Source organism: Perognathus longimembris, chromosome 1 (genome assembly GCF_023159225.1).
Source record: "Perognathus longimembris pacificus isolate PPM17 chromosome 1, ASM2315922v1, whole genome shotgun sequence".
Lineage (NCBI taxonomy): Eukaryota > Metazoa > Chordata > Mammalia > Rodentia > Heteromyidae > Perognathus > Perognathus longimembris.
Genome location: NC_063161.1, coordinates 31,544,181 through 31,569,981, shown reverse-complemented (window position 1 = coordinate 31,569,981; position 25,801 = coordinate 31,544,181). Strand labels below are relative to the sequence as shown.

General features: G+C 41.1%; 1 protein-coding gene across 1 annotated transcript in view; it reads right to left on the bottom strand.

The window, feature by feature from the left end:
* E2f7 (E2F transcription factor 7) overlaps positions 1–25,801 on the bottom strand; it is a 37,352-nt gene that overhangs the window by 1,820 nt on the left and 9,731 nt on the right. The window contains exons 4-11 of the mRNA XM_048349715.1: positions 21,478–21,646; positions 16,154–16,444; positions 14,329–14,487; positions 12,749–12,883; positions 6,528–6,713; positions 5,766–5,838; positions 3,202–3,676; positions 604–862 (exon numbers count right to left, since the gene is read on the bottom strand). Coding sequence (XP_048205672.1) covers positions 604–862; positions 3,202–3,676; positions 5,766–5,838; positions 6,528–6,713; positions 12,749–12,883; positions 14,329–14,487; positions 16,154–16,444; positions 21,478–21,646 — 1,747 coding nt within the window. The remainder of the gene's footprint in view (positions 1–603; positions 863–3,201; positions 3,677–5,765; positions 5,839–6,527; positions 6,714–12,748; positions 12,884–14,328; positions 14,488–16,153; positions 16,445–21,477; positions 21,647–25,801) is intronic.

The following is a 25,801-nucleotide window of genomic DNA, read 5'->3' as shown; positions in this document are numbered from 1 at the left end:
AAACGGGAGGCCAGACATAGCAATGAATGATAGAACCTTCTCCCACCTGACCAGACCAAACTCGTCTTTCTGTGCTTTCACAGCCCACAAGGCTCTTTAGCTGCATGACCATGTTGTTGATAATGGTGGAGGATTCTTTTTATTGTGTGTGCTGGTGCTTGAAATTGGGCCATGCATTGTCCCTTAGCTTTCTTGTTCAAGGCTCTACCACATGAGCCATGACTCCACTTCTGGCTTGTTGCCAGTTGAATTGGAGATAAGAGTCTCCTGGAGTTTGCTGCCCAGGCTGGCTGTACAACATGATTTTCAGATCTCAACCTCCTGTGAGGCTTACGGGCTTGAGCCACTGGTTGAGTGGCCACATTTAATGTTCTTTAAAATGACTTCTCCATTCCTCTTGCAGTTGGTAAAAACAGAATAGCTTCACCTTTCGTTTTTATAGAGGAGGGTGAAAAACAGGCTGAGAGTCATTTGAGATAGATGTTATGAGGAAAAGTGTATCAATTCACGGCTTTGTTTGGGGAGATCACAGACAAAAATGGGAAAAGCCAGATTATGATCTAAGTACTCCGGGGAACCTGAGACAGGGTGACACCGACTTACCGGCTGCTTGTGACTGAACGTAGAGATACTGCAGGGCGAGGGACTCTTTGGCACTTTCATTTTCTTTTGAGGGGTTTTCAGGATGTGTGTTTCTCAAAGGATTTTCAAAATTGGAGGAGGTAAAGGAGTTTGCGTCAGCCCTTCCCGAAATTCCTTCCGCAGCAGGGAGCTGAGAAATCACGGCAAGGTCTTCCAGCGGGGTGAACCCCTTGCTCCCCGTGCTCTTGGAAAAGTCAAGGTCTGTGGATTCTGAGGGTTTCTAAGTACAACCAAACCAGAAAGCAGAGAAGCAAGTATAAACCCCAGGAGTCCACGTGAGCACAGCCCTTATCAAAACACTTAATCATACATAATTAAACACAAATACATAAAACATAAATAGGTAAAACCTAGCCATGGGCAATGCTGATTTGTAAATGTCAGTTGCTTCTAGCCTCTTTCTGAGCAATAGCATGATTATGAAAGCCAAGCCATGTGTATCTGCAGGTTTATGATCCCATAGAATTTACATGATGGAAACTGCAAACCTGGCTATGCCGTTCACATTATGCAAATAAATTTTGGAGCTGGTAGCATCCGAACGGTGCTGCTGATGCAGTCTTTGGGGCACCTTCTAAGAATTGTGGGTGAGTTCAAAGGCTTCTTGATTGTTTAGGACATATGCTGGCTGGTCTCTCATTTCTGATCTGCAACCCCAGGCTGTCTAGAAAACTACAAGAACTCATTGTGGCAAGATTAAGGCCCAGAGAGTAAAGTTCTGAAGGAATGAATGACTGTGCCCATGCGCCTCCATGACCCATCCAAATGGCTCTACTGACAGTGCTGCTGCTTTCTGACAGTCTCACTGGTCCAATCTCATTCACCTTAGCATGGCTACAGAGACAAAGAGGTGGATGATTTGTACAGAGACGAAGAGGTGGATGGCTTGTACTTTTGTTCTGTTCACTTTGTAGCTAGAAACTGGGGAGCGCTGAGCTGTGAAGACAGCTGCCCAGGAATACTGAGGTTGTCAACCCACAGTACCACATTCCTGACTCGACTCAGCTACATTCTGGATGGTGGTAATGATTTCAGCTTCCCAACTAAAGTTTTGTTTTCGTTTCTTCTTTAAAAGAAGAACATCCAAGCTTTGTGATATTAAATTCTCATAATGCCGACACAGGCTGGGCAGATACGCCTCAATAAAGGTTTGAATGAAACAAGAAAGCAGCAAATAACATTTCCCTGAAACAGCTCTTTTCTATTTCACTCAGTTCTTACTCTCACTGTGAATTTAGTAAATAAATGTAGCCCCGCTCTGCACGGCAGGTTATGTCTTACATGGGAGAAAGACAAAGGTATGAGTAGGCCTTAAAAATGAGTGTAGCGGGGCTGGGGACATGGCCTAGTGGCAAAAGAGCTTGCCTCGTATACATGAGGCCCTGGGTTCAATTCCCCAGCACCACATATACAGAAAACGGCCAGAAGTGGTGCTATGGCTCAAGTGGCAGAGTGCTAGCCTTGAGCAAAAGGAAGCCAGGGACAGTGCTCAGGCCCTGAGTCCAAGGCCCAGGACTGGCCAAAAAAAAAAAGATGAGTGTAGGATTCTCTGCTCACAAGGTCCTTTTGAGTAAGGTTTAACCCTGGGGAAAGCTACATCTTAAAAAAACTTCATCTTCACCAGTCGCCAGTGGCTCATACCTGTAATCCTAGTTACTCAGGAGGCTGAGATCTGAGGATCACCATTCGAAGCTAGCCGGGGCAGGAAAGTTTCTGAGACTATTACCTCCAATTAGGCACCAGAAAACCAGAAGTGGTGCTGTGGCTCAAAGTGGTACAATGCTAGCATTGAGTGAAGGAGCTCAGGCACAGAGCCTAGGCCCTGAGTTCAAGCCCCACAACCAACAAAAAAAGAAGAAAAAGAAAAAAAACCAAAACATAAAGAACAGCAAAGAAATATACACACATTAACAGCGATTGCCACTAAGAATTAATGGATACTTCTTTTTTCATTTTGTATACCGATAGCATTTTCTAAGTGTGATCCTGATTAAAAATCATGTCTTCTGTGCCGGGCAACTATGGCTCATGCCTGTAATCCTACCTACTCAGGAGTCTGAGATCTGAGGATCATGGTTCAAAGCCAGCCTGGACAGGAGAAGTCTGAGACTCTTATCTCCAGTTAACCACCAGAAAACCTGAAGTGGTACTGTGGCTCAAAGTGGTAGAGTGCTAGCCTTGAGCAGAAGAGCTCAGGAACAGTGCCCAGGCCCGAAGTTCAAGCCCCATGACTTAAAAAAGAAAGAAAAGAGAGAGAGAGAGAGAGAGAGAAATATGTCTTCCAATGCTCTTATGGCACAATTCTTGGGAAAGCAAGTCCAGTGTTTAATTAATTGACATACTCTTTTGTCACTAAATCATATCTGTGTATCTTCATTTAGCTCAGGGCTGAGGTGGGCAAGGTGGCACACATGTATAATCCCAGCATAAGGGTGGCTAAGGCAAGAGAAACGAGTTCCAAGGCCACCATGGGTTACCTAGGAAATTCCAGACAAACAATAGCAAAAAAGCTCAGGACTCATGGGCCACCCCCAGGCCCAGCTACCCATACATTCTTACCTTGGGCATGATGAGGGACAAGGGGTTGTCTTCAAATTCCTGACTTTGTCTTTTACTGGCAGGCTCTTCCTCTTCCTGGGACTTCCGCTCCTCACAGAGGCGCTTCTGAGACGAGGATGTCAAGGAGAACTCTGCTCTGGCCGCGACTTCTGAGCTCTTGATATCTCTTTCTGACACAGGTCCTGGGGCCGATCCATCCTGGAGGTTCCCACACAGCATGAGCAGTGAGGCAGAAGGCACATATACTAAAGGCTGGCCAGCAAGCAGAGCTGGTTTCAGGTTCTCAGCATCAGATGCTGTAGAAATGAGAGGGATGCTTCCTTGACCATTCTGCACAGAGAAAGCCTGCAAATCTGTTTGAGCAGCTGACAATACTTGATGAGCTGAAGGATTAACACAATATTCTGAGTCGCCAGGGAGGGTAGGGTCCATGCTGCTTGCCGGAGATACCACTACTCTTGAACTGGCTTTTCCCCTGTAATGAAAACCAAACACAGTGACTACCATCAAGTCACAACATTCTACCAGCTCCCAACTCCACTTTTTTAAGATAGCTTTTAGGAGATAGTTCACATGTCTTCCTTGAGCAGGAATTTGTTAACCCCAGGGCCAGGGCAGGTAGTTTTTAGCTGGATGGTTAAGGATGGGGTAGAAGCAGTGGTGTGGGAAGAGCTACTGGGACTCTCAGATGACAGAAAACAATAGCTCTTCTTCCTTCTTCCATAACTAATCCTTAGTTCATTATCAAGTGTTCACCCTCTTACCAGGCGGAGATACTTTTATGATTAGCATACTACTGGAATAATTTTATATAATCATTTTATAGTAATAGCTAAAGCTCAGGTCAATCTACCTGTGTCAGGTGACCGAGCTATATAAAGTAGTGAGGCTGCTTTACGTATCCATCTCTGTCAGATGACAAAGGTCAGCTCTCAGCCACTGGGGGCCAGCCTGGGTGGGAGAATAGAGACTGGACCAGACTTAGACGTAGGGACTGCAGAGTTGAGTCCATCACTCTCACCACAGCCTCCCTCTGTGAGGAGTTGGTATTACTCAGCCATGTGGGACTCCACAGACCACATGGAGCGCATCAACCATCCACCGCTCAACCCTCAGCCTTCCTTCTTCAGTCTCCTCCTCTCCACCAAGAGTGTCACCATCACCTGACATCATGTTCTTTCTGACTCCTGTTGACTTGAGAAACTTGCTGACTCACTGTCATACACAGATTTCCTTTTCTTTCTGCCTCCAGCTGATATGCCTTACATCTGCACGGCAGCAGCAGAGCAGGAAGAACTAGCACCAATTCCCCTTTCTGTGATCTGCTCCTCAGGAGCTCTTCCCTGCTTCCAATCCTACCTGCTTCACAGTGAGCAGGATCTTCTTTAGTGACCCTGTGATAGTTCCAAATGTGGGATTCAAAATTGTCTTATGCCTATTTCCTTATACTACCCTATTTGGATAAATCATGGCAGCCAAACAAGTCAGTTTTTTGTTTTCTCCTCCCTGACACTGTGTTACAGGTCTTCCTATATCAATCATTATAAACCTTTCTGGCTGGGCACAGTGGCTCAGGCCTTTAATCCCAGTCACAAGAAAAGTGATCCGGTAGATTACAGATTGAGACCAGACCACATAAAAAGTTAGGGGAAATCCATCTCAACCAATAAAACTTGGGTGTGATTGTGTGTATTTGGTGTTCCAGCTATGTGGGAGGCATCAATAGAAGGATCGCAGACTAGATGGGCCCAGGTAAAAGTACGAGATTGTACTCGAAGAATAATAAACAGAACTCACAGGTAAGCTACTTCGTTTACAGCCTAGTACTGCTGAAGAAATGAAACAAAACAAAACCCAAACCCAAACCATCCTCCCTCCCCAAATAACCCACTTTCATTCCCTTTTTAGTATTTCTCCTGCATTTTCTAGGTTTTCCTTCAAAATTAGCTCTCAAATTAAGTTAGATGTGGTTTGCATTGGAATTTGGGCAAGTGATTCCCCCCCCTCCTCTTTTTCCCATGAATGTATTTTATTACAATGACATCCCTGGTCAATGAAGTTTCTGAGGACTTATTCAATCAGAAGTAGAATGTGTTCTTTCAAATCTTTCTTCTGGACCCTCAAGCCTAATCTCTCCAGACATTTCTTGAATATGACTTTATATATTTAGTTTCCTTTCTGTAAAATGGAAGACACCCATCCCAGCCTCCGAAAAGACTACTATAATTAGGTAAGTTAAAGCTACCTGCACAGTACCTGGTGAGCAAAATTAGCTATGAGAATGCCAAAGTAATACATGACATTAAGATACATCATTTCTCAAGGTTATCTCAGTGATGACTCGTACTGCCTCTGTGCCTTGTAAGTTACCATAATGTGGGAGATAAACTTGTTATGTTTTTGTGTCCCTCATGCTATTTTTGGGCACAAAAAAAATTGATCAATTCATGATTTAAGAACAAAAGCATCCATTTTCACCTTTTGATAGGTAGCATTTCAACTTAGTGAAAATTAATAGTAGCAAATAGAAAAGAATATATTCTGAGTTATCAAAAGCTACTTACTGTGCTTTGCCTTCTACATGCTGTTTGTAGATAGCTGCTAGACTTCCAATTTCTAGGGAGTAGCCACCTGGACCTAAAAAACAAAAAGGAAGGTTTAACAAACATAGGAAGAGACTTGTACATACCAGTTATATATAGCATAATTTATTACTCATAGCTGATGGATCATAAGACTATCTCAAATCTCTTCTGGTTTTGATTTAAAGAGAAATTTCCAGAAGCTAGCTATTAATGGTGAATTCAGGTCTCATTTTGAGAAATTAGTAAGAAAATAAAACAAGTAGTGTTTGTAAGTCTGCTGAGTATCTGAGACACATCCAACTGGTCAACAATGGTGAGCAAGTTGAACAATGCTGACTGGATCGATTTCAGACAAGGGGCCATGTTCAAATACGGTGAAGTCAGCATCTCCTTGGCTGCCAAAAATTGCTTTACTTCAGGCAAGTGAAAAGGAGACCTTCAGGAAAACAGGTGGGGACCAGGGAATTGTCATTTTATTTATTTTGTTGTTTTTTTTTTTTGTGCCAGTACTGGAGGTTAAACTCAGCTTTTTGCTGGTTAATTAGAGGTAAGAGTCTCATGGCCTTATCTGCTGGGCTTGGCTTTCCAACTGTGATCCTCAGATCTCTACCTCTTGAGTAGTTAGAATTATAGGCATAAGCTACCAGCATTCAGCTGAATTATTGTTTTATGCCAGTACATGTGCAGGGATATAATTCCACAGTGACTGATAGATTCCACAGATTAAACAAGGGCAAATACCTTGGTTTTCTCTGTAGGGGCTGCTGGGCTCTGAGTTCCCTTTCCTCTGTACCTTCTCAGAAGTCTGAACTGTGTTAAAGGAACCATAGCGAGCCAGCCTCTGCTTTGCACCGACTTGAAGCTTACTGAATGCCTGTCTTTTCAGTTCTGGGAAGAGAGATGCAGAAACATCTGCAAGTTCTTCATCTGAGTAAACGAGAGAATTAATAGTGTTGTTATGCAGCTAGAATTGAGGCTACTTCTTCTTAGCCTTTGTAAGCATTGGCTTTGAACCTGTAATTGGAATAGTTACCCTGTATGTGAAAAATTAAGACAATTAAAGGGACTTTATATGTCTTATCTCAAATCCCAATTCCTTTCGAAGTACTCATAATTTTTTAAGTTAGTGGATGGTTATAAGGTGAGAATGAAACATATATATGTTCCAAAATTGTCTGAACAACAACAAAAGTAGAGCAAGATGTTCCTCAACCTGAATTAGAACAGCCTGACTTTTTAATACTCTGTCAGGGCAGAAAGTATCAAAAGAAAACCTTACCATGCTCAGCCCAACACGCATATTTTGAAGTCCACTTTTAACACTGATTGAGGCCAGCCTATTATGCCAAAGCGCTAGGGCAAGGAGCAGAAGATTCTCCATATTCTGCAATGCTTTAGTATTTCTTTCTGATGCAGTGGGAAGCCCAGATACTAAAGTGACCAAAGGAATGAGGTCAGCAGACAGTACAGCTGAAATGTGCAGAATGGTGGTGAAGCTATGAGAATGTGAGGCTTGAAGGCCACTGTGCTTAAAGGGTGCCTGTGTGCAGCCAAGATAGAACTTCTATGCAGACTAAGGCAGCCAGCCCTGCCACATAGTCATTCCTACCTTGCTTATTTTGTGTTATTTATATTTTGTTCACTTGAAAGCATGCATATTTTAAGTATGAAGTTGACAACACAATGAAAAGTTACAAAACACATTTTTTGGATATTATAATCTTGAAATGGAGACAAACTTTATGCTTTCCTTCATTTATTTATTTTTTGTATAGCAAAGGCTCAATAAATGATCCCTTTAGAAAATCAGAAATGATAAAAAATCCAAAGTAGAAAATACGTCCAGCCAGTTTCATGAGCTGTATTTGCTCTCCCTCCCAGTGATGAAGAGTATAAAACAATGGTTCTTAAGACATCGGGCAGCAGAACATGAAGGACTGTGATTTCTTAAAGATAAAATGAAGTGACCTCCACAGTTGTCCTAACCTATTGCCTGGAGTCAGGATACAGGAGCCTGGAGAGACCCCTACGTTGAGGATGGGGCTGAGGAACATGGAAAACCAGGACAAACAGGTTAGTGGACAATGAGACAGACAAAAGTAGGGGTCCACAGAGGGCTCCCTTGAGTATTGGTTGGTACTGGTCCAACGGTGAGCTACCTAGTGATCACCAAAACAACCAATCAAAAGAAGTAGAGAGAAAAAGTCAGCAGCTCATATAGGGCGAGTGTGAGCTAGAGTTGATAAGCCTCAAGGGGAAATGTTCATTTTGTGGATGAAAAGGGTATTGCCTTGGTTGTGGGAAAAGTACTGATGATTCACTGCTGACAGGGTTCTGCTCCTGAAAGCATATAATTAAGACCCCAAAGGATCATTGTTTCCAAGTGATCTCATTGCACCTCATACACAACAAAGCTCAAGAACAATTTTTGGAATATAGAAATGTCTAGCATCTAACAATGTATAATTCTCAGTATCCAGCATACAATGAACAATTACCAGGTATATAAAGAACTAGGTCAATATAACCTACAATGAGAGGGGGAAAAAAAAAAATCAATGGAAATACAGTAGATTGCCCTTTAAAAATTACAGAAATATACAATTTCAAGAAGCTAGAATGTGGGCTGGGGATATGGCCTAGTGGCAAGAGAGCTTGCCTCGTATACATGAGGCCCTGGGTTCGATTCCCCAGCACCACATATACAGAAAACGGCCAGAAGTGGCGCTGTGGCTCAAGTGGCAGAGTGCTAGCCTTGAGCAAAAGGAAGCCAGGGACAGTGCTCAGGCCCTGAGTCCAAGGCCCAGGACTGGCAAAAAAAAAAAAAAAAAAGCTAGAATGTGTGTTAAAAGATATGAAAAATATAAAAGCCCAAATCAAACTCTTGTAGTTAAAAAACAAAAAGGTTGGAGATGTAAATTATCCAATATATAGGATTAATGACCAATTGACATTAAAAGGATAAATGAAGCTGGGTGCTAGTGGCTCACAGCTACAATTCTACCTACTTAAGAGGTTGAGATCATAGAAATATCTGATTGAAGGCAGCCCAGGCGGACAAAAAGGAGAGATTCTTATCTCCAATTAACCAGCAAAAAGCTAGAAGTGGAGGTGTGGCTCAAATGGTAGAGCACCAATTGTGAGTGAATAAAGCTGAGCAAGAGTGAGAGGCCCAAAGTTAAAGCCCCACTACTGGTTCACACACACACACACACACACACACACACACACACACCCCACACACATACACACTAAAAGAACAGTGAATCTGAAGAAAATGTAAGATAAATTAATGCAAGTGAAAGAGAAGAAAAAACTGAAAAAAGAAAAGATCAGAGTAGCTCAGTGGAATAATTGCAAGCAACCACATATTATTGTACAGAACAGAAATGAGAAGACAGAAAATTGAAGAATTAGCTGATAACTTAGACAAAAACTTTAAACTCAAGAAACTCAAGACCCAAGTACAAGACACATGAAAAAAAAAATTACAAGTCACACATCAACTTAACTAAAACCAGCCACAGAGATAAAGCAACTGGAAAACAGACATGTTACACACAGAAGAGGAGGAGAGCAGCAGATTCCTTGTCAGAAAGAAATATGGCTAAACATTTTGCACTGGAGGTATAGTTGAATGGCAAAATGCTTGTCTAAAGTGTGAGTGAGACCTTGGATTACATACCAGCAAGAGAAAGGGAAGATGAATATAATGAAGAAGAAAGAAAGGAGCTAAAAACACTTTAACCTAGACCCAGTGAAAATGACTCTCAAAAATAAAATGTTTTCAAACACACAACAGTCAGAAGAATTCATCACTGCCAGACCTTCACTAAAAGAAATGTGAAAGTCTTTCAAGTGGAAGAAAAATGATATTAGATGAAAACTTACATCTGCAGAAAGGGAAAGTATTCACTGGAAATTTTAGCTAGAGATAGATAATATATTCCTCTATAAAGAACTGCCTTAAAGAATTTCCTTAATCAAAATCAATAATGAACTATAGATCTTATAAAATATGTAACCGTAAAATGTTTAACAACAACAACACAAAGAACAACTTCATGCTATCTGTTGTATTCCAGTGATACCTCGAGTTGTTAAAAAGAAGGCTGCATGTATGATAAGCTGCAGCATGCTGGTAGGAAGAAAGAGGAGACATTTATGAATTTTTAACTGTGGGAACAGCTACTGAAGGGGTGAAAGTGAACCAAGAAATTAAACATCCTAAACTTCCAACCTTGGTTGCTCCACTGATGACAATATCAGTAGCAGAACGAGACTATGGAAAGGAAACTGAATTTCTGAATATAGTGTTCAGAATAGTTCTAAACCCTCTTTCCTGTATCAGTTTGCTATTCATGTGCAAACACGTGAACTCCTTGAGTTTTCAACACCAGATCATTTCTCCAGCGATCTTCATTTTCTTCTAGTGGCATCTTCACATCAGTCTTTTTCCTATCCTGAATTCAAAGATTCCTCATCACTTCTCTTTTATCTAGTACACAGTTCATGGCTCACCTTCTGAGGTTTTCCAAAAATGATCACTCTTTAAGATGATTGTACTTTACCTCATTATTCTGAGTTATGCTCTCCACTTGAACCAGGGTGCCTGATATTGCTACCATACATGCATTTGTTCATTTTTGTTTGTTTTGTGCTGGTACTAGGGTTTGAACTGGGCTTGGGCCTGGGCATTGTACCTTAACATTTTTGCTCAAGACTAGAGCTCCCAACATTTGAGCTACAGTTCTACTACTGGCTTTTGCTTGGTGCTTAACTGGATATGAGTCTCGTGGACTCCTCAGCCTCCTGAGTAGCTAGGACTATAGTTATGAGTCATCAGCACCTGGCTTGACATATTTGTTCTTTTTTTTTGCCAGACCTGGGGCATGATCTCAGGGCCTGAGCACTGTCCCTGGCTTCTTTAGGCTCAAGGCTGGTACTCTACCACTTGAGCCACAGCGCCACTTCCGGCCTTTTCTACATATGTGGTGCTGAGGAATCGAACCCAGGGCTTCATGTATATGAGGCGAGCACTTTTAATACTAGGCCATATTCCCAGCCCCAGCATATTTGTTCTTTTTTTTTTTTTTTTTCTCTTTTTTTTTTTTTTTTTTTTTTTTTTGCCAGTCCTGGGCCTTGGACTTAGGGCCTGAGCACTGTCCCTGGCTTCTTTTTGCTCAAGGCTAGCACTCTGCCACTTGAGCCACAGCGCCACTTCTGGCCATTTTCTGTATATGTGGTGCTGGGGAATCGAACCCAGGGCCTCATGTATACAAGGCAAGCGCTCTTGCCACTAGGCCATATTCCCAGCCACAGCATATTTGTTCTTAAACATGCTATTCCTTCATTTTTTTCCCAGTACCTAGCAGTCCATCAGAATTTAATCCCTACTTTCTCTCAATTTCTACTTACCCAGTGCCTAACCTCTCTTCATTTTCAAACGTGTTCAGATTATGTACTTTCAAAAGCTCATTAGACAACTAAAGTAAGTAAGGCACTGTTCCAGGTACCATGGGGGAAATAACAGAAAGGCAAGGACATTCTACAATATCAGTGCCATTGTGTATAACGACATGGTATTACACTGTGATCACACAGCTGAGATACATTTTGCTCTGGGTAGTGGAAAATTATGAAGGAGTAAATATTTGGGCCAGATCTTGCAGGCAGAGTAGAATAATCCTATGCTACACAAAGACCTAAGACTACACTGTGTCGTGATTCTGTGGCAGTAATTGTTCAGGTAAGCTCACTTACTAATGTTTGTATGATGATAACATGACAATGTTGGGTTGGGAATGTGGCCTAGTAGTAGAGTGTTTGCCTAACATGCATGAGACCCTGGGTTCGATTCCTCAGCACCACATAAAGAGAAAAAGCCAGAAGTGGCGCTGTGGCTCAAGCGATAGAGTGCTAGCCTTAAGCAAAAAGAAGCCAGGGACAGTGCTCACGTCCTGAGTTCAAGCCCCAGGACTGGCAAGAAAAACAAAACAAAAAACATGACAGTGTCTACACCAATATTGTAATGACACATTTCTCAGAAGTATTTTTTAAAAATGTTTACAAAAAGAGAAACCAAAGGCAGAGAAGCAGAAAATGGGAAAATTGAACATTTCATGCAGGCAGGAAGTACGTCACATACATCTTAAATTGCTCAATGCAAATAATATAGTGATCGACACCCAGTGCCACATAGAATTAGTTACATTTGATTTTAAGTGGTCTCATCCTATCAGTGTTACAAAAGAAGTAGAGAACTGTATCTTTTATAAGGCTGAATTAAGTGGCATGAATTTCTACCACTAACACCAAAATTGAAAGGGTAATTTAAAAATAACTGTAATGGCTTTTTCCCAGGCAGCACATCTATCTGTGAAGTCCCTGCTGTAGAGTTTTAGTGCCTGATGCCTCAGATATTACCTGTGAAATAAGTACTGTAATACCCTCTTTCACTCCAATTTAGTAAAATTGTGGTATTTCTAACCTTTTAAATAAATTACAAAATGGAGTGTTCATGGCATCCATGCTATATTTAGAAGCAATCTAACCCCATATTAGTTTGGAGATAGTAATGTAATTTTTACATTATTTGTGACATCTCTGAAAACAATGTTTTATTCTGCTAGCTAAGAAACAATCAGAATTCAAACGTGTCATTATTAATTCTTAGTCTCAAACTTCTAGGCAAAAGCTACAAACGCAATCCAAATTCGTAAGTGGCTATCATTCAAAAGTTACAGAAAATATTTCCTTTCTTACTATGCATGACCCAGTTAGCACATGGTATGTAGAACAATGACCATTGTTGTATAAGTGATGTCACTAGCCTAATTTTGTATGTGACGTGGATTACAGGAAAAGAAGACAGATCTCACTGTGTAGTCGATTTATAATCTGGAAAGAGAATTAGTTGTTGATAAATAAAATAGATCCCTAGCAAAACCACACCTCCTTACCACTAGAGCTGAAGTCCACAGGCCCAATCCATTTGAAGGCTGGCTTTCGTCCTCGATCTTCTGTTACATGGACTTTCTTTATCAAAGCCAAGCTGGTCAGAACATTGGCTATGTCGTAGAGGCGCCGTACCTTTGCTTGAAGATATAAAAACACAATTATGGTCGTGCCATCTGTGACACCAGTATGTTTCAGTTTATGTGACAGATAACATTTCTTGGCTACCACATAAACCTCCAGCAGGGTGGGAAGAGATCAATGGCTCTGTCACAAAATCACCCAAGATTTATGTATCTGATGTTTCTGAAGACACATAGGAATGGAAGGTCAGTTTGTCCTTCCCTCTCCACAACCTCCCACCTCTGACAAGAAGCATCTGGTGATAAGCAGGGAGCACTGTGATAGCAAAAAACACCAAGGGGGAAAATAGACTAAGATGAAAAGCTTAATAAATGTAATTGGGATGTGTGGCACATCCAAAGCTTGTCCTAGGCTTCTCCCGCAGGAGGTCGAAACACCTGCCTCACAGGCAGCTGGCCTGTGAAAATGACAGGGATTCCCCAAGAGCCCTCGGCAAGGCCACATTCACTGGACACATAGGATGCCCAGGACTCAAGGTCATGAGGTAATTTCTGTGCTTAATAATATCAACTCCACACCTGAAATTCTAGCTTTCTGCCATCTAACAGGGAAGGAAGGGAAGGCATTCCCTAATCCTAAGCCATTTGGGGAGAGGCCTTTGAAAACTGCACTCATGTGAGAGGAAACCCAAGGGGGTTGGTTATACATTAAAACAGGCTGGACAATGATGCATTTTTCTATTCAAGAAATCCCTATTCAAAAAAATTGATTGAGAGATAGGAAATGCAGTTGCCCTCAGGACTCAGAGGAAGCAAAGGAGGTTGGGTAATTGTCCAGAAACATTAAGCTTTCCTCCTGACCCTGCCAGGGCTGAGTTTTTATCGAGCCATTTCAACCTAGCTATTATTCCGGTTAGAAATAAAAAGCAACTAAGAATGATCTCATGCCTTTCCCCCTGAGAAGCCCAGGGCACTGGCGCAGGATCCTAGCTCCACAGAAGAAGAGAACACACTGGTGACACTTGGAGACTATGTCCCTGTCCAGCCGCCATGTCCCACCAACCCAGTCCTCATCGGTCCTCTGGCTCTTACCTGTAGACAACTTTCATCTCCACCCTTCAGAAGAGTAGGCAGGGGGTGGGGAAGAAAAGGGGAAAGAAAACTCAGACATTCTGTCTTGGATGCAGTATTACTAAAGAGAAATGCAAAGAAACACGCACCCTCTCTGACTGCAGTTCTCAGCATGGCATTCTGCTTCTCACTGCCCACTTCCTGTTTGCAGGAACCATCCAGGAAAAGGCCTCTGGGCAGCAGTGCAAAAGAATTTCTACCAGGTGACTGACCTTACACCAGCACTAAGATTCTTCATTAGCCCAGGGAGGAGAGTACTTTTCTCCAAAATAAATATATACCTTATATGTCTTTTCATAATCTTAAGAGGCCAAAAAAGATCAACACATGAAATCCCACTCTTTTTGTGGGATATAAGTGAAGATTCTTACTTTTAAATTTACTGTGATCTGGAGTATCTTGGCTTTCTTCTATCAGTATCTTGGCAGCTACATCCAGAGTAACGATCCTGGTTTTGGAGACCAGGAACAACATGACAAACTTCTGGCTCATAATTCGCAGGGACTTATCTTTTCTACTGTTAGCAGATGCTGAGAAGGGAAAGAAACAAGAAAAATCAAACCAAGGGATTTACCCTAAGAAAAACTGTCCTTATAGTTTCCAGAACTTCCTAAGTCCACCAGCATATGGAAGGATCATCTTTGCTATAGGCAGAAATCGACTGGACACACATCACAAAAATCAGCTCATCTGGCTCATAAAATTACTCTGCAGTAAGCATAAACTCTTATATGTACATTTTAAATTGCTCCTCATATGTGATACTTACATGTTACATAGCAGAATCCACACAAGTTTTCCTAAAGCAACTTTTTGAAAAGATTAATGTAAACAGATAAAAGAGAGGGTAGGGATAAATGATTTTCCCCCCAGAACATGAACTCTCCTCTCAAAGTCAAAAATGCCATATTTTGGGGCTGGGGATATAGCCTAGTGGCAAGAGTGCCTGCCTCGGATACACGAGGCCCTAGGTTCGATTCCCCAGCACCACATATACAGAAAACGGCCAGAAGCGGCGCTGTGGCTCAAGTGGCGGAGTGCTAGCCTTGAGCGGGAAGAAGCCAGGGACAGTGCTCAGGCCCTGAGTCCAAGCCCCAGGACTGGCCAAAAAAAAAAAAAAACAAAAATGCCATATTTTTTCTCTGTGCTCCCAATATCTAGAATCTAGAATATACTCTAACATAATAGATGCCCACGTCTCCCAATTCTTGTCAAAAATAGGTGCACAAATAAGCTCCATATAAGCAGGAGATGATTAGATGTAAGCTTCCATGGATGGCAGGTAAACCATTTATAACAGATGGCTGCCTTCCCAGGCTAGTGGGGTGGAAATAAAAGGCAGGAGCCGGTGACTCTAATGCAATCCAGGCCCACCCTTCTTTGTACTGCTAAGATTTGCAATTGCAATGTGAGCGATGCTTGTACTTTTTTATCTTAGCAACAGGGAGGGGAATAAGGATGCTAATCATCAATGGCTAAAATGGTAAGAGGAAAATATTAGTTGCGGGGGAGGGACAATACATATAAATTAAAAAAAAAACAAATCCTGCTAGTTTTTCTCATAAACACTTCCAGAGGATTATTACTTAATCTATTGCATAATAATTTTTTGAGAAGATAACTTAAGTGTATACTCTCATAAAAAGAAAACAGCATCGTCAGGTAACAGTGACTCATGCCTATAATTCTTGTGACTCAAGAGGCAGAGATCTGAGTATCTGGGTTCAAAGATAACCTAGGCAGAAAAAGTCTATGAGACTTTTACCTCCAAATAGCCACTGAAAAGTCAGAAGTAGAGCTATGGCTCAAGTGGTAGAGATCCTGTCTTGAGTCAAAATGCTAAGGGATATAGCAGAGGCTCTGAGTTCAAGCCTTGTACCAGCACACAAACACATACACCCGAAAAAGAAAGAGAGAGAAAGAGAGAGAGAGAGAGAGAGAGCACACGAGCAAGCACTGAGTGGTCAACCTATAATGGGAGCTCTGTAAGTGATCAATAGTTCAAACACACCAAACACCAAGAGAAATGCCACTAGACAAGGTTTAAGCAAGGTCAAGTGGGCAGCCCAGTTGTGACAGAATGAGAGGAGATCTCCCTCTAGGCTTGTGAGTCTGGCATTTTATATCTTAGTAGTGAAGGTCTTCAGAGGAGACCATCACTCACTGCTATTATTTACAAGGTCATATCAGACTCACAGGAAGTGCAATCGGAATCAGAGAAATCCAGTAACTGTTGATCTTGAGAATCTGAATAGTCATCTTTTCGACATTCTCCAAATTTAAAATCCATCAGATCCAGCTCCTTCTGTTGGAGGTAGGCCATCTGCTCTTCGTATTTCTGTTCCTCTCCTAGTCTCTGGAGAATCCTCAAGGTTTTGGGCAGGCTGTGTCGACCATGCCAGCCATACTGATTCTTGGCAACTCGGCTGACCAGATGTAGTGACTCCAGCACATTTACAATGTCATAGATGCGTCTTCTCTCTACACCTGTTTGGGAAACATAGGCCAACAGACAACACACAGATGAATGCTTTTGAGTATCCTTGAGGGCCTGGACTTTTCCCATGAACTACTTTGTAGGATGTAATGCCAAGCACTTTGTGGATGTTCAATGTTTAAACAATGGAAATTATTTTTCTTTTTTCTTTTTCTTGGGATCCAACTTTCAAGTAGACCTAGCCTTGAGATGGCCATAGTTCATCTGCATAGCATCTGTTCTTGATACCTATTAGGTCAACAAGGTATGACACTTCAGCATATTCAAACTGGTGGTATAAAGCAATATGTATAACAATATGCCTAATGGACACAGGATGAATGGATGGCTGACTGACCTGTAGGCCTAATTTTGCAAAATGAGAAATAAGTTAGGTCTAATAATTGGCACTTCATCATTGGATAATACCGTCCTTTCTTAACTTTGAATGGCATAAAGAATTTCATCAGGCTCTCTTAATCATTGCTTCATATTTTGAGCTGGAAACTCAAGATGTAAGGGCATGGCCAGGCAATGTACTCATACCTAAAATCTCAGCTACGTGGGAGGGAGAGATCTGAAGGATCATGGTTGAAAGTTTGGCAAAAAGTTATCAAGACTTCATCTCAACAACAAGGCTGGGTGTGGTGACAGAGGTGCACCATCTTAGCTAAGTGGGAGGAATCTGAAGTAGTCTAGGCATACCATATCTGAAAGATAACCTAAAACAAAAAAGGGCTTGGGGGTGTGGCTCAAGAGGTAAAGCACTTGTGTAGCAAGTAGAAGGGTCAGTGCAAATCCCAGTACTGCCAACCATCAACACCAAATAAACCAATCAACAAACAAAAAACAATTAAAATAATGATTCAAGGGCTTGGGCAGCTTTCTCAAATTGCTGGAAGACGCTATGGCCAGATTTGGAAAAGCACAAGTTTCTTTTCAATTTCCTGTTGCTCATCATGGTCCTGACCCCTCTTCCTGTGTTCTCATTCCCCATATGCTAACAAACAGCTGAGCAGTGAAGCACAAAGACTGGTACAGGCTTACTGTGACATCCATCAGTTCCTCCCTCACTTCCCCATCGCTCTTCAAGTACCTTGGGAGCATGTGCTGTCTAACAAACATCAGAAATAGTTATGGTGGTTAAAGGTGGAGGGATCTGAGTGAAACTGCCTGACTTGAATCCTTGATTTACCCTTGACTTGTTTTGGTCCTGGGAACTTGCTTAGTCTTTTTGTACCTTAGTATTTATCTCATAAGATGAGGATAAATGAAAAAGGCCCCCCAATGTGTTATTTTTTACTCTAAATATTTTACATAGCATTAGAGATACCTAAAATCCCTGCTAACATAAGAAGTCAGACTAGATAAAAACCTGTTTGGTCAGGCACTGGTGGCTCACACCTATGCTTGCCATTCAGGATGCTGATATATAAGGAACACAGTTCACTGTCAGCCTGAGCAGAAAAGTCTGTGGACTTGTTATCTTGAATTAACTACCAAAAAGCTGGATGTAAAGCTGTGGCTCAAGTAGTAGAGCACTAGTCTTGAGAAAACAAGCTCACAAATAGTGCCCAGGCATTGAGTTCAAGCCTCAGGACCTCTTTCCCACTCCTCCTCTGAATCTGTCTGTGACTTTATTGTGCAAGAGGCCCTCAGGCCCGCAGATTCCTTTGCTGTAGCCTAAGGCTCCATAACAAAGTCTCCCCAAAACCTGCCCAGCTACAAAGATGTCCTTTTTCCTTTTTGTAACAGCTAAGAGCTTGTATGGAATCAGTGCAGGCTTGTTGAATGCAGCTTGTGGCTCTTCAAAGACTGAATATGAGAAAAACACCAAATTACAAATAAAACCCTGGGGTGGCGAGGACATTTTATCACAGTCATGAAGAGGCATTTCATGGTCCATCAGAAAATTTCAGCTCATGTATCTTGAAAGGCTCACTGCCCAGGCTCTCTGCCCCCTAAGTCTCAGGCTTCAGTACCAGCTGTCCATTGGAAGGTATTGGCAAGGGCAGTCAGTATCCCCTTGTCTAGAAAAGCCTGGTTCTTTATTTCAGTCTGTTTAAACATCTTGACACACCTTGTTTTGAGTGTAACATTCTTTAAACCTTCACATTAGAAATTGTCATGTGAATGCAAGTGAGTCACCCCAGGGTAAGCCATATGTCCCAGAGTTTTGTTATTTGGTATTTGCTAGTAAGCGATTAAGTCTCTAAGTGGCTAGATGTCCCATGAAGGGAGAAAGAAGGGAGTTAATAAGACTCAATCCCAGGAGATCCCAGGTCACCAATGAAACTTCTAGAAGACTTCATTTTCCAACCTCCCATGGAGAGATGGCAGGTCTGGGGCATTGGGAAGCTGTAACTAGTCTCTGGAATTCTGTTCCAGGTACCATAACATGGAGCCCTAAAATAATCTGTAGCCCAGATGAAAGTATGAGTTTGTTCTTCTGTCTTCCCTGGGACCTGTGATCTAACCTTCTGATATCTAAACTTGTCTTCTGCAGTGACACCACTGCAAGTCTACTGGATGGAGAATTTAGAGATTTGGGGATAGGCTTTTTATGAGCCCCAGTGAAAACAATGCTGGATGATCTGTTATCCTCATTTTCTCTAACACTGGTTTCTAGGACCCAGCACCTTAAGTGGCTTTCCACCATGCTTTCCCTCCCTTCCCTGTTGGATTTGTCAGCTATCTCAGATTATTTCATTAAACTTCTGGGTTCCATAATGACTCCCTAACTACAACATTGCCTTTTCTTATGTACAGAGCCTAACTAGACTGCTGGGGATCTGGGTGAAGGGGAAGAATCTAATAAGAACTAATTATCCATGTCAGGTATGAAGAGGTATTTCACAGTCAATCAGAACATTTCAACTCATGTCTCTGAAAGGCTCACTAGATAAGGAGTTAGGTATGCTACTCCTATTATGTCCAACTTGGCCGTGTCTCTGCAAGGTAGGTACTATGGTCCCTTTGTAGAGTCAATAGGTAAATTACTTTCTTTTTCTGGGCGATTACCTTTTTGAAAGATTTACAGTATATCATTTTTTTTTTTTTTTTGCCAGTTCTGGGGCTTGAACTCAGGGCCTAAGCACTGTCCCTGGCTTCTTTTTGCTCAAGGCTAGCACTCTACCACTTGATCCAGAGTACCACTTCTGGCTTTTTTCTATATATGTGGTGCTGAGGAATCGAACCCAGGGCTTCATGTACACGAGGCAAGTATTCTACTACTAGGCTATATCCCCAGCCCCCGACAGTATATAAATTTAAGAGTTCTGCTCGGAATAAAAAAAAAAAAAAATCAAGCCCCATTTGACCCCAAACCAGCCAATGACCTTCCTATCACAACCCAATCTCTCCTAATTATCTCAGTTTTCAACAACCAAAATCATCTTTTTAGTTATGAGCTTGAATGATTCAGACCAACAACCATTTATGCCTCTATAGTCTATGGAAGAGAAAGAAGAAACAAAAAATATTTATCATCTACTTAATTATCTGGCCTCTTCAAAACTACTCCCTCTCACATATGTAAAATCTTATGATTTAAGAGTATATTACGAGGCAAGCACTCTTGCCACTAGGCCATATTCCCAGCCCCTTTAAGAGTATATTGTGGGGCTGGGAATCCTACACATGAAGCTCTCAATTCCCCAGCACCACATATATGGAAAACGGCCAGAAGGGGCGCTGTGGCTCAGGTGGCAGAGTGCTAGCCTTGAGCGGGAAGAAGCCAGGGACCGTGCTCAGGCCCTGAGTCAAGGCCCAGGACTGGCCAAAAAAAAAAAAGTATATTGTGACATCTTCCAATTACTATAGTTTCTATTTGCTTACAGTCCAGAAACCAATTGCAATTGATGTCCACTAGGGGTCTCTATTCTGAAGCAGCTCAATCTCTCTCTCTCTCTCTCTCTCTCTCTCTCTCTCTCTCTCTCTCTCTCTCCCCACACACATATGTATATGTGTGTGTGTGTTTACAGCAATACACTCATCATTCATTACACATGCTCCTGCCACATGAACATATGTGCCCCTCTTTGGTATGAGGTGTAAGCTGTATGAATAATGTGCAGATAGATAGGCTTCTTTCTCATCTGACAGGCTTTCTATGACTATCATGGTACAGGGCTTCAAACAAATCTTGCTCTCAAATCTTGCTTTGAAATAAAATAACATCACTTCCAAACTCTTAGAAACATCACTAAAAAAAGCAGGAGATCTGTATTTTGTTTTTAATGAGACAGTCTCGTTAGGTAGCCCAAGCTGGCCTCTAATTCATGATCTTCCTGCCACAGCCTCCCAAGTGATAGGATTACATTCATCCTATGGTGAGGCTAAAGGTGAATTTAAAATAAGACAATATTTTATAATCTAAAGCTCAAAAATATCCCCTATTTTAAGTATATACATAGATACATATATAGATATCTATCTACATACACATATCATCTATACATATACATATATAACATATATATTATATGTATACATGTATACACATGTCTTGTGCTAGGATTGGGGCTTGAACTCAAGACCTTATGCACTTACTCTTAGCTTTCTTGCTCAAAGTTGGCAATTTACTTCTTAAGCCATACCTCCATTCCAGCATTTTGCTGGTTAATTGGGTACGCACTCTCATACATCTTAAAAAATTTTTTTTCAATGTCTCTATAAGTAGTTGTACAAAGGAGAATCAGTTCAACATGTCCATGGTCATCTTGACTATGCATCTCTTCCATCATTCAGCTGGCTTTCAACCAGGATGTTTCAGATCACAGTCCCTGAATAACTAGGAATCACTAGCACCCCGGTACAAAATGTTTTTATTCAAGGTTATAAAAAACTCGTTCTCCCAGATCTAGGAGGCTTTCTGGAATTCTATGCACAATGAGGAGAAACTAAAGCAAATGCCTCCGGCTGCTCCCAGTCCTCCCTGTGGGACGCCCTACTCTGAAGGCGTGGCCGCCTGAAGCCTTGAGCCTGCCTCAAGAAACCGATTTCCCACTGGAGACAGGCCTCCAGGTAGTGCGGTGATACATACCGAGACTGACAGCAACTTCATCTAGGGAGATGGTTGTTTTCTCTGTTGATAAGGGATAACTTGGATAGCGAGCTAAAAACTTCTGGCACAGCAGTCCTAAACTTTTCTGTTTTCTGCTTGGCCTCTGCTTTTCAAATTCATCCACAGCACTGTCTCCAACAGCATCAAGCTACAGGGCAGACAGAAGGGAGGAGAGATGTGTCATAGTTAACATCCTACTGGAGAAACTGCAATGGTAGCTATTGACAAGATGGGAAGGGGAAGGGGAGGCACATTCTATTTATACCATCCTATCACCCAAGGTTCTGGTGTTAAAATACATATTCTAATTTGATGTTCTCAATGATTTATTGCTTTCTCTGGACGGAGTGGCTGATTCTATTGGTTAGAAATTTAAAAAAATATGTCATGCATAGGATGCTATACCCTTGCTAGTGTGCTTATTGGACCAGTGGAATTAGCACCAATAGATGCTTGTTTGAGATGCAAAATCTCAGGCCTATAACATCGCGGTTTATATGCAAATTTGAGATGCACTGACCAGCATGGTGTTTGCTAATTAGTATATTTTACAGATGACCCAACGTTGGTGAAACAATAAGGGCCGGACTGTAAATCATACTTCTTCTTTCTCTTGTTTATTGTAAGTACACTAACTAGCATCCTATCTCATCAGCCCACATCTGAAAAAGGCTTCACTGAAGTGCCAAGAAAATAAACAATTTTAATGAACAGATTCAAGAAGGGAGATTACTATCTCAATAGATTCAGAAAAAGCATTTGATAAATCTAACACTCATGTATGGCTTTCAAAAATACCCCAGGAGAACTAGACATAGGAGAGAGCTTCATCAATGAAGGCCGCTCATGAAAAACTCAAAAGCAAACATCTGTCTTGACAGGACAATCTTGGAAACATCTGTCTTGACAGAACAATCTGAAAAATCACAGGAGAACAACAAGGACACATATTATCATTGCTTCTTTTCTATGTTACATTAGAGATTCTAATCACTGCATGAGGACAAGAAAAAGAAATTGAGGCACAGGGATTGGAAAGAACAAGCAAAAACTTTGTCTGCCGATACGGTAACTATTTTTCCAAAGAATCTCAAAGTACTAATAACTGTAAGATGCTTTAGCGAGATACATCAGTGTAAGACAAGGAGGAGAAGGGGGAGGGGGAGGAGGAGTTTGTTTTTAAAACAAACTACATTCCTATACCACAGCAACAGAAAATGAACCGAAAGGCATCACTTACAGTATCAAGAATAAAAAGGTATTTAGGAATAAATCTCTCAAATCTATTTGCCCAAACAACTAAAACTGATATTAGAAAACATTTAAAACAGTTAAGTATACTATCTTCATGTACAGAAAGACTTAATACACTACAAAGAAGTTCTTTTCCACCCTTCCATGAAATTCTATGTGATTGATTTTTGACATGAAAGTTTGAGATGCACTGACCTGTACTACGTTGTCTAATTTGTACATTTTACAACAGATTGCACTAAAGGTTCATGAAGTTGAATAAGGGCCATTAGGTTATAGTCTTTCTTTGTGTATGTGCCAGTCCTGCAGCTTGATTTCAGGGCCTGGGTGCTGTCCTTGAGCTTTCTTGTTCAAGGCTTGTGCTCCATCACTTGAGCCACAGCTCCACTTCCACCTTATTAATTGGAGATAATTAGGGGTTGGATTTGACACCATGGTTCTCAGATCTCAGCCTCCTGGGCAGCTAGATCACAGGTGTGAGCCACTGGTGCTTGGCACATTATATTCTTTTGTCTCTTTCTTATTATAAGTACACTAACATCTTTGTTTCATCAACCCACATTTGAAAAGCGGCTTCATTTAGGCACCAAGAACATAAAAATGCTTTTCAGTATACAGATTCAAGGGAAAAAAAGTGATTATCTTAACAGATTCAGAATTAAAACCCAATCTAAGGTACAAATGGAAGAACAAAGAGCTAAGAATACCCGTGTTATATACTTGAAGAAAAATACGAAGGCCCTGCCTTATTTGATAGCAAGGCTTATCACAAGATAGCATTGGCAGAGAAACAAATTAACCAGCAGAACAGAAAAGAGTTCAGAAATAGCGATATATAGTAAATGGAATTTTGACATTTGACATAGGAAGTATTAGAACTCCATAGGGAGTAGATGGAACTCCAAATTCATAATGCAGGGACAGCAGATTATAGATGTACAAACATAAAGTTCGGTTACTGATTCTACATCATATACAAAAAGGGATTCCAAATGGATTAAGTTTATTACATACTGGACTACATTAAACTTAAGAAATACACAATGTCAATCTGGCCAAATATTGAACTGATAATGGCATGGCCATACACTGACTTGATAATGGTTTACTGCCCAAAATAACCACATAATCAACTCCTACAAATTAACATAAGTCAAACAAACTCATAAAAATTAGAAAACAACACAAAGAGGCTCTGCAGAGAAGAGGAAGAAGCCATCAAGAAATATTATGGAAAGAATGGTCTCTTCAGTCATTTGAGGATGAGCAAATGAATACCACAGGAAGAAAAAAAAACTGTTTGCCCACTAGAGAGAAATTAATGTTTGACAATTTCAGGTGTCAGCGAGGATGTGGGTCAACAAATGCTTATCCATTACTGGTGGAAACAAACAGTACTTTGGAAAGCAAAGTGGCTTTACTTGTAAACATCTGCACACGCAATGACCTAGCAGTGGCTGTACAGGATTTTGGTTTAAGGCAAGCCACAACTAAAAATCAGTGAGACCATCATCTCAGCCAACAAGCTAATTGTACATGGTAGTTCATGCCTGTAACACACCAGCTGCATGGCCAGTGTAGGAAGGAGGATCATGGTTCAAGGCTGGCTCTAGGCAAAAATACAAGAGTGTATCCAAAAAAATAACTAAAGCAAAAAAGGGGTGGGGCCATGGCTCAAGTGGTAGAGCAAGTATAAGACCCTGAGTTCAAATCCCAATGCCTCAAAACAAAAACCAACCCACAAACTAAACAAAAACAAAATAGAAATTTGTTTTAGGGTCATGTTATACAATTACTTTCATAGCTTACTTTTGCCAAAGTAGGCTATCATGTTACTGTGTCAAAGAGATGACTGACAAACCCTTTTGAGTGGTTTTCACTTTGCTGTATTTTATCAAAAAACTTTAAGAAAAAGAAAAAAAACAAGAAAATTGAATTTCTGATTGTGATAGCAAAAAGCACACCATTTTATTTAATTCTTCCAATCTCAGCAAAACCAGGGCAGGGCCTATGATGTGAAACAAAGTCCTTGTGCTTTTCACATCAAATACAAAATAAAAAGGAAGCCAAAAACAGCCCAGAAGAATTATGAACATTTTCTGGGTTTAAAGCATGTTGAATTACTCTCAAAACTATGATTTGCATCTACTTACATGACAGAATCTGTTCCTTGTAGCACTGCAATGATATGTATAGGAGATTAAATTCATTCTGGTCAATCAATTCCAAGTTCTAATTTAGGACATCTTTCTTCTCTTCTCCCCTCCCTATTCCTTCATTTTAGCAAATTTTATACTTTAACAGATCCATCAAAAGGAGTGTAAATAGCTAAGAACAGTAAAATCTGTAAGTAACTTCTTTTTGGGTACTGGTCTTGAACTCAGGGCCTGGGCACTGTCCGGAGGTTTTTTGCTCAAGCTAGCATTCAGCCACTTGAGCTATTTGGAGTGTTTAAATGGAGATAGGAGTCTCGTGGACTTTCCTGCCTAGGCTGGCTTTCAACCATGATCCTCTGATCTCAGCCTCCTATAAGTAGCTAAGATTACAGGGGTGAGTCACTGTGACCAGTTATAAGTAACTTTGTAAAGGAAGCCTAGAAAAAAGTTTGATGGGAAAATAAAAATGACTGATCACTGAAGTTTTTCTTTTCTTTTCCTTTCCTTTTCTTTCTTTTCTTTGTGGCAATCCTGGGGCTTGAGTGATGGTCCTTAAATTTTTTGCTCAAGGCTGGAGCTTTATCACTTGAGCCAAAGTTCTCCTTCCAGCTTTTTGGTGGTTAATTGGAGATAAGAGTCTTGTGAACTTTTCTGCCGGGGCTGGCTTCGGACTGTGATCTTCTGATCTCCTCCACCTAAGTAGCTAGGATTACAGGCATGAGACAGCACCTGGCTGTTTTTATTTCAAGTGTAGATATGCAACATATTCTGATTCCTCAGGTTCCTCACAGGACATACAATTTAAAGAGAGCTTAACTTGAATAAAGCCCCCAACCAACTGAACATGTTTATGAATAACAGAATTTCCCAAGCCAAAAACATTTCCACTAATA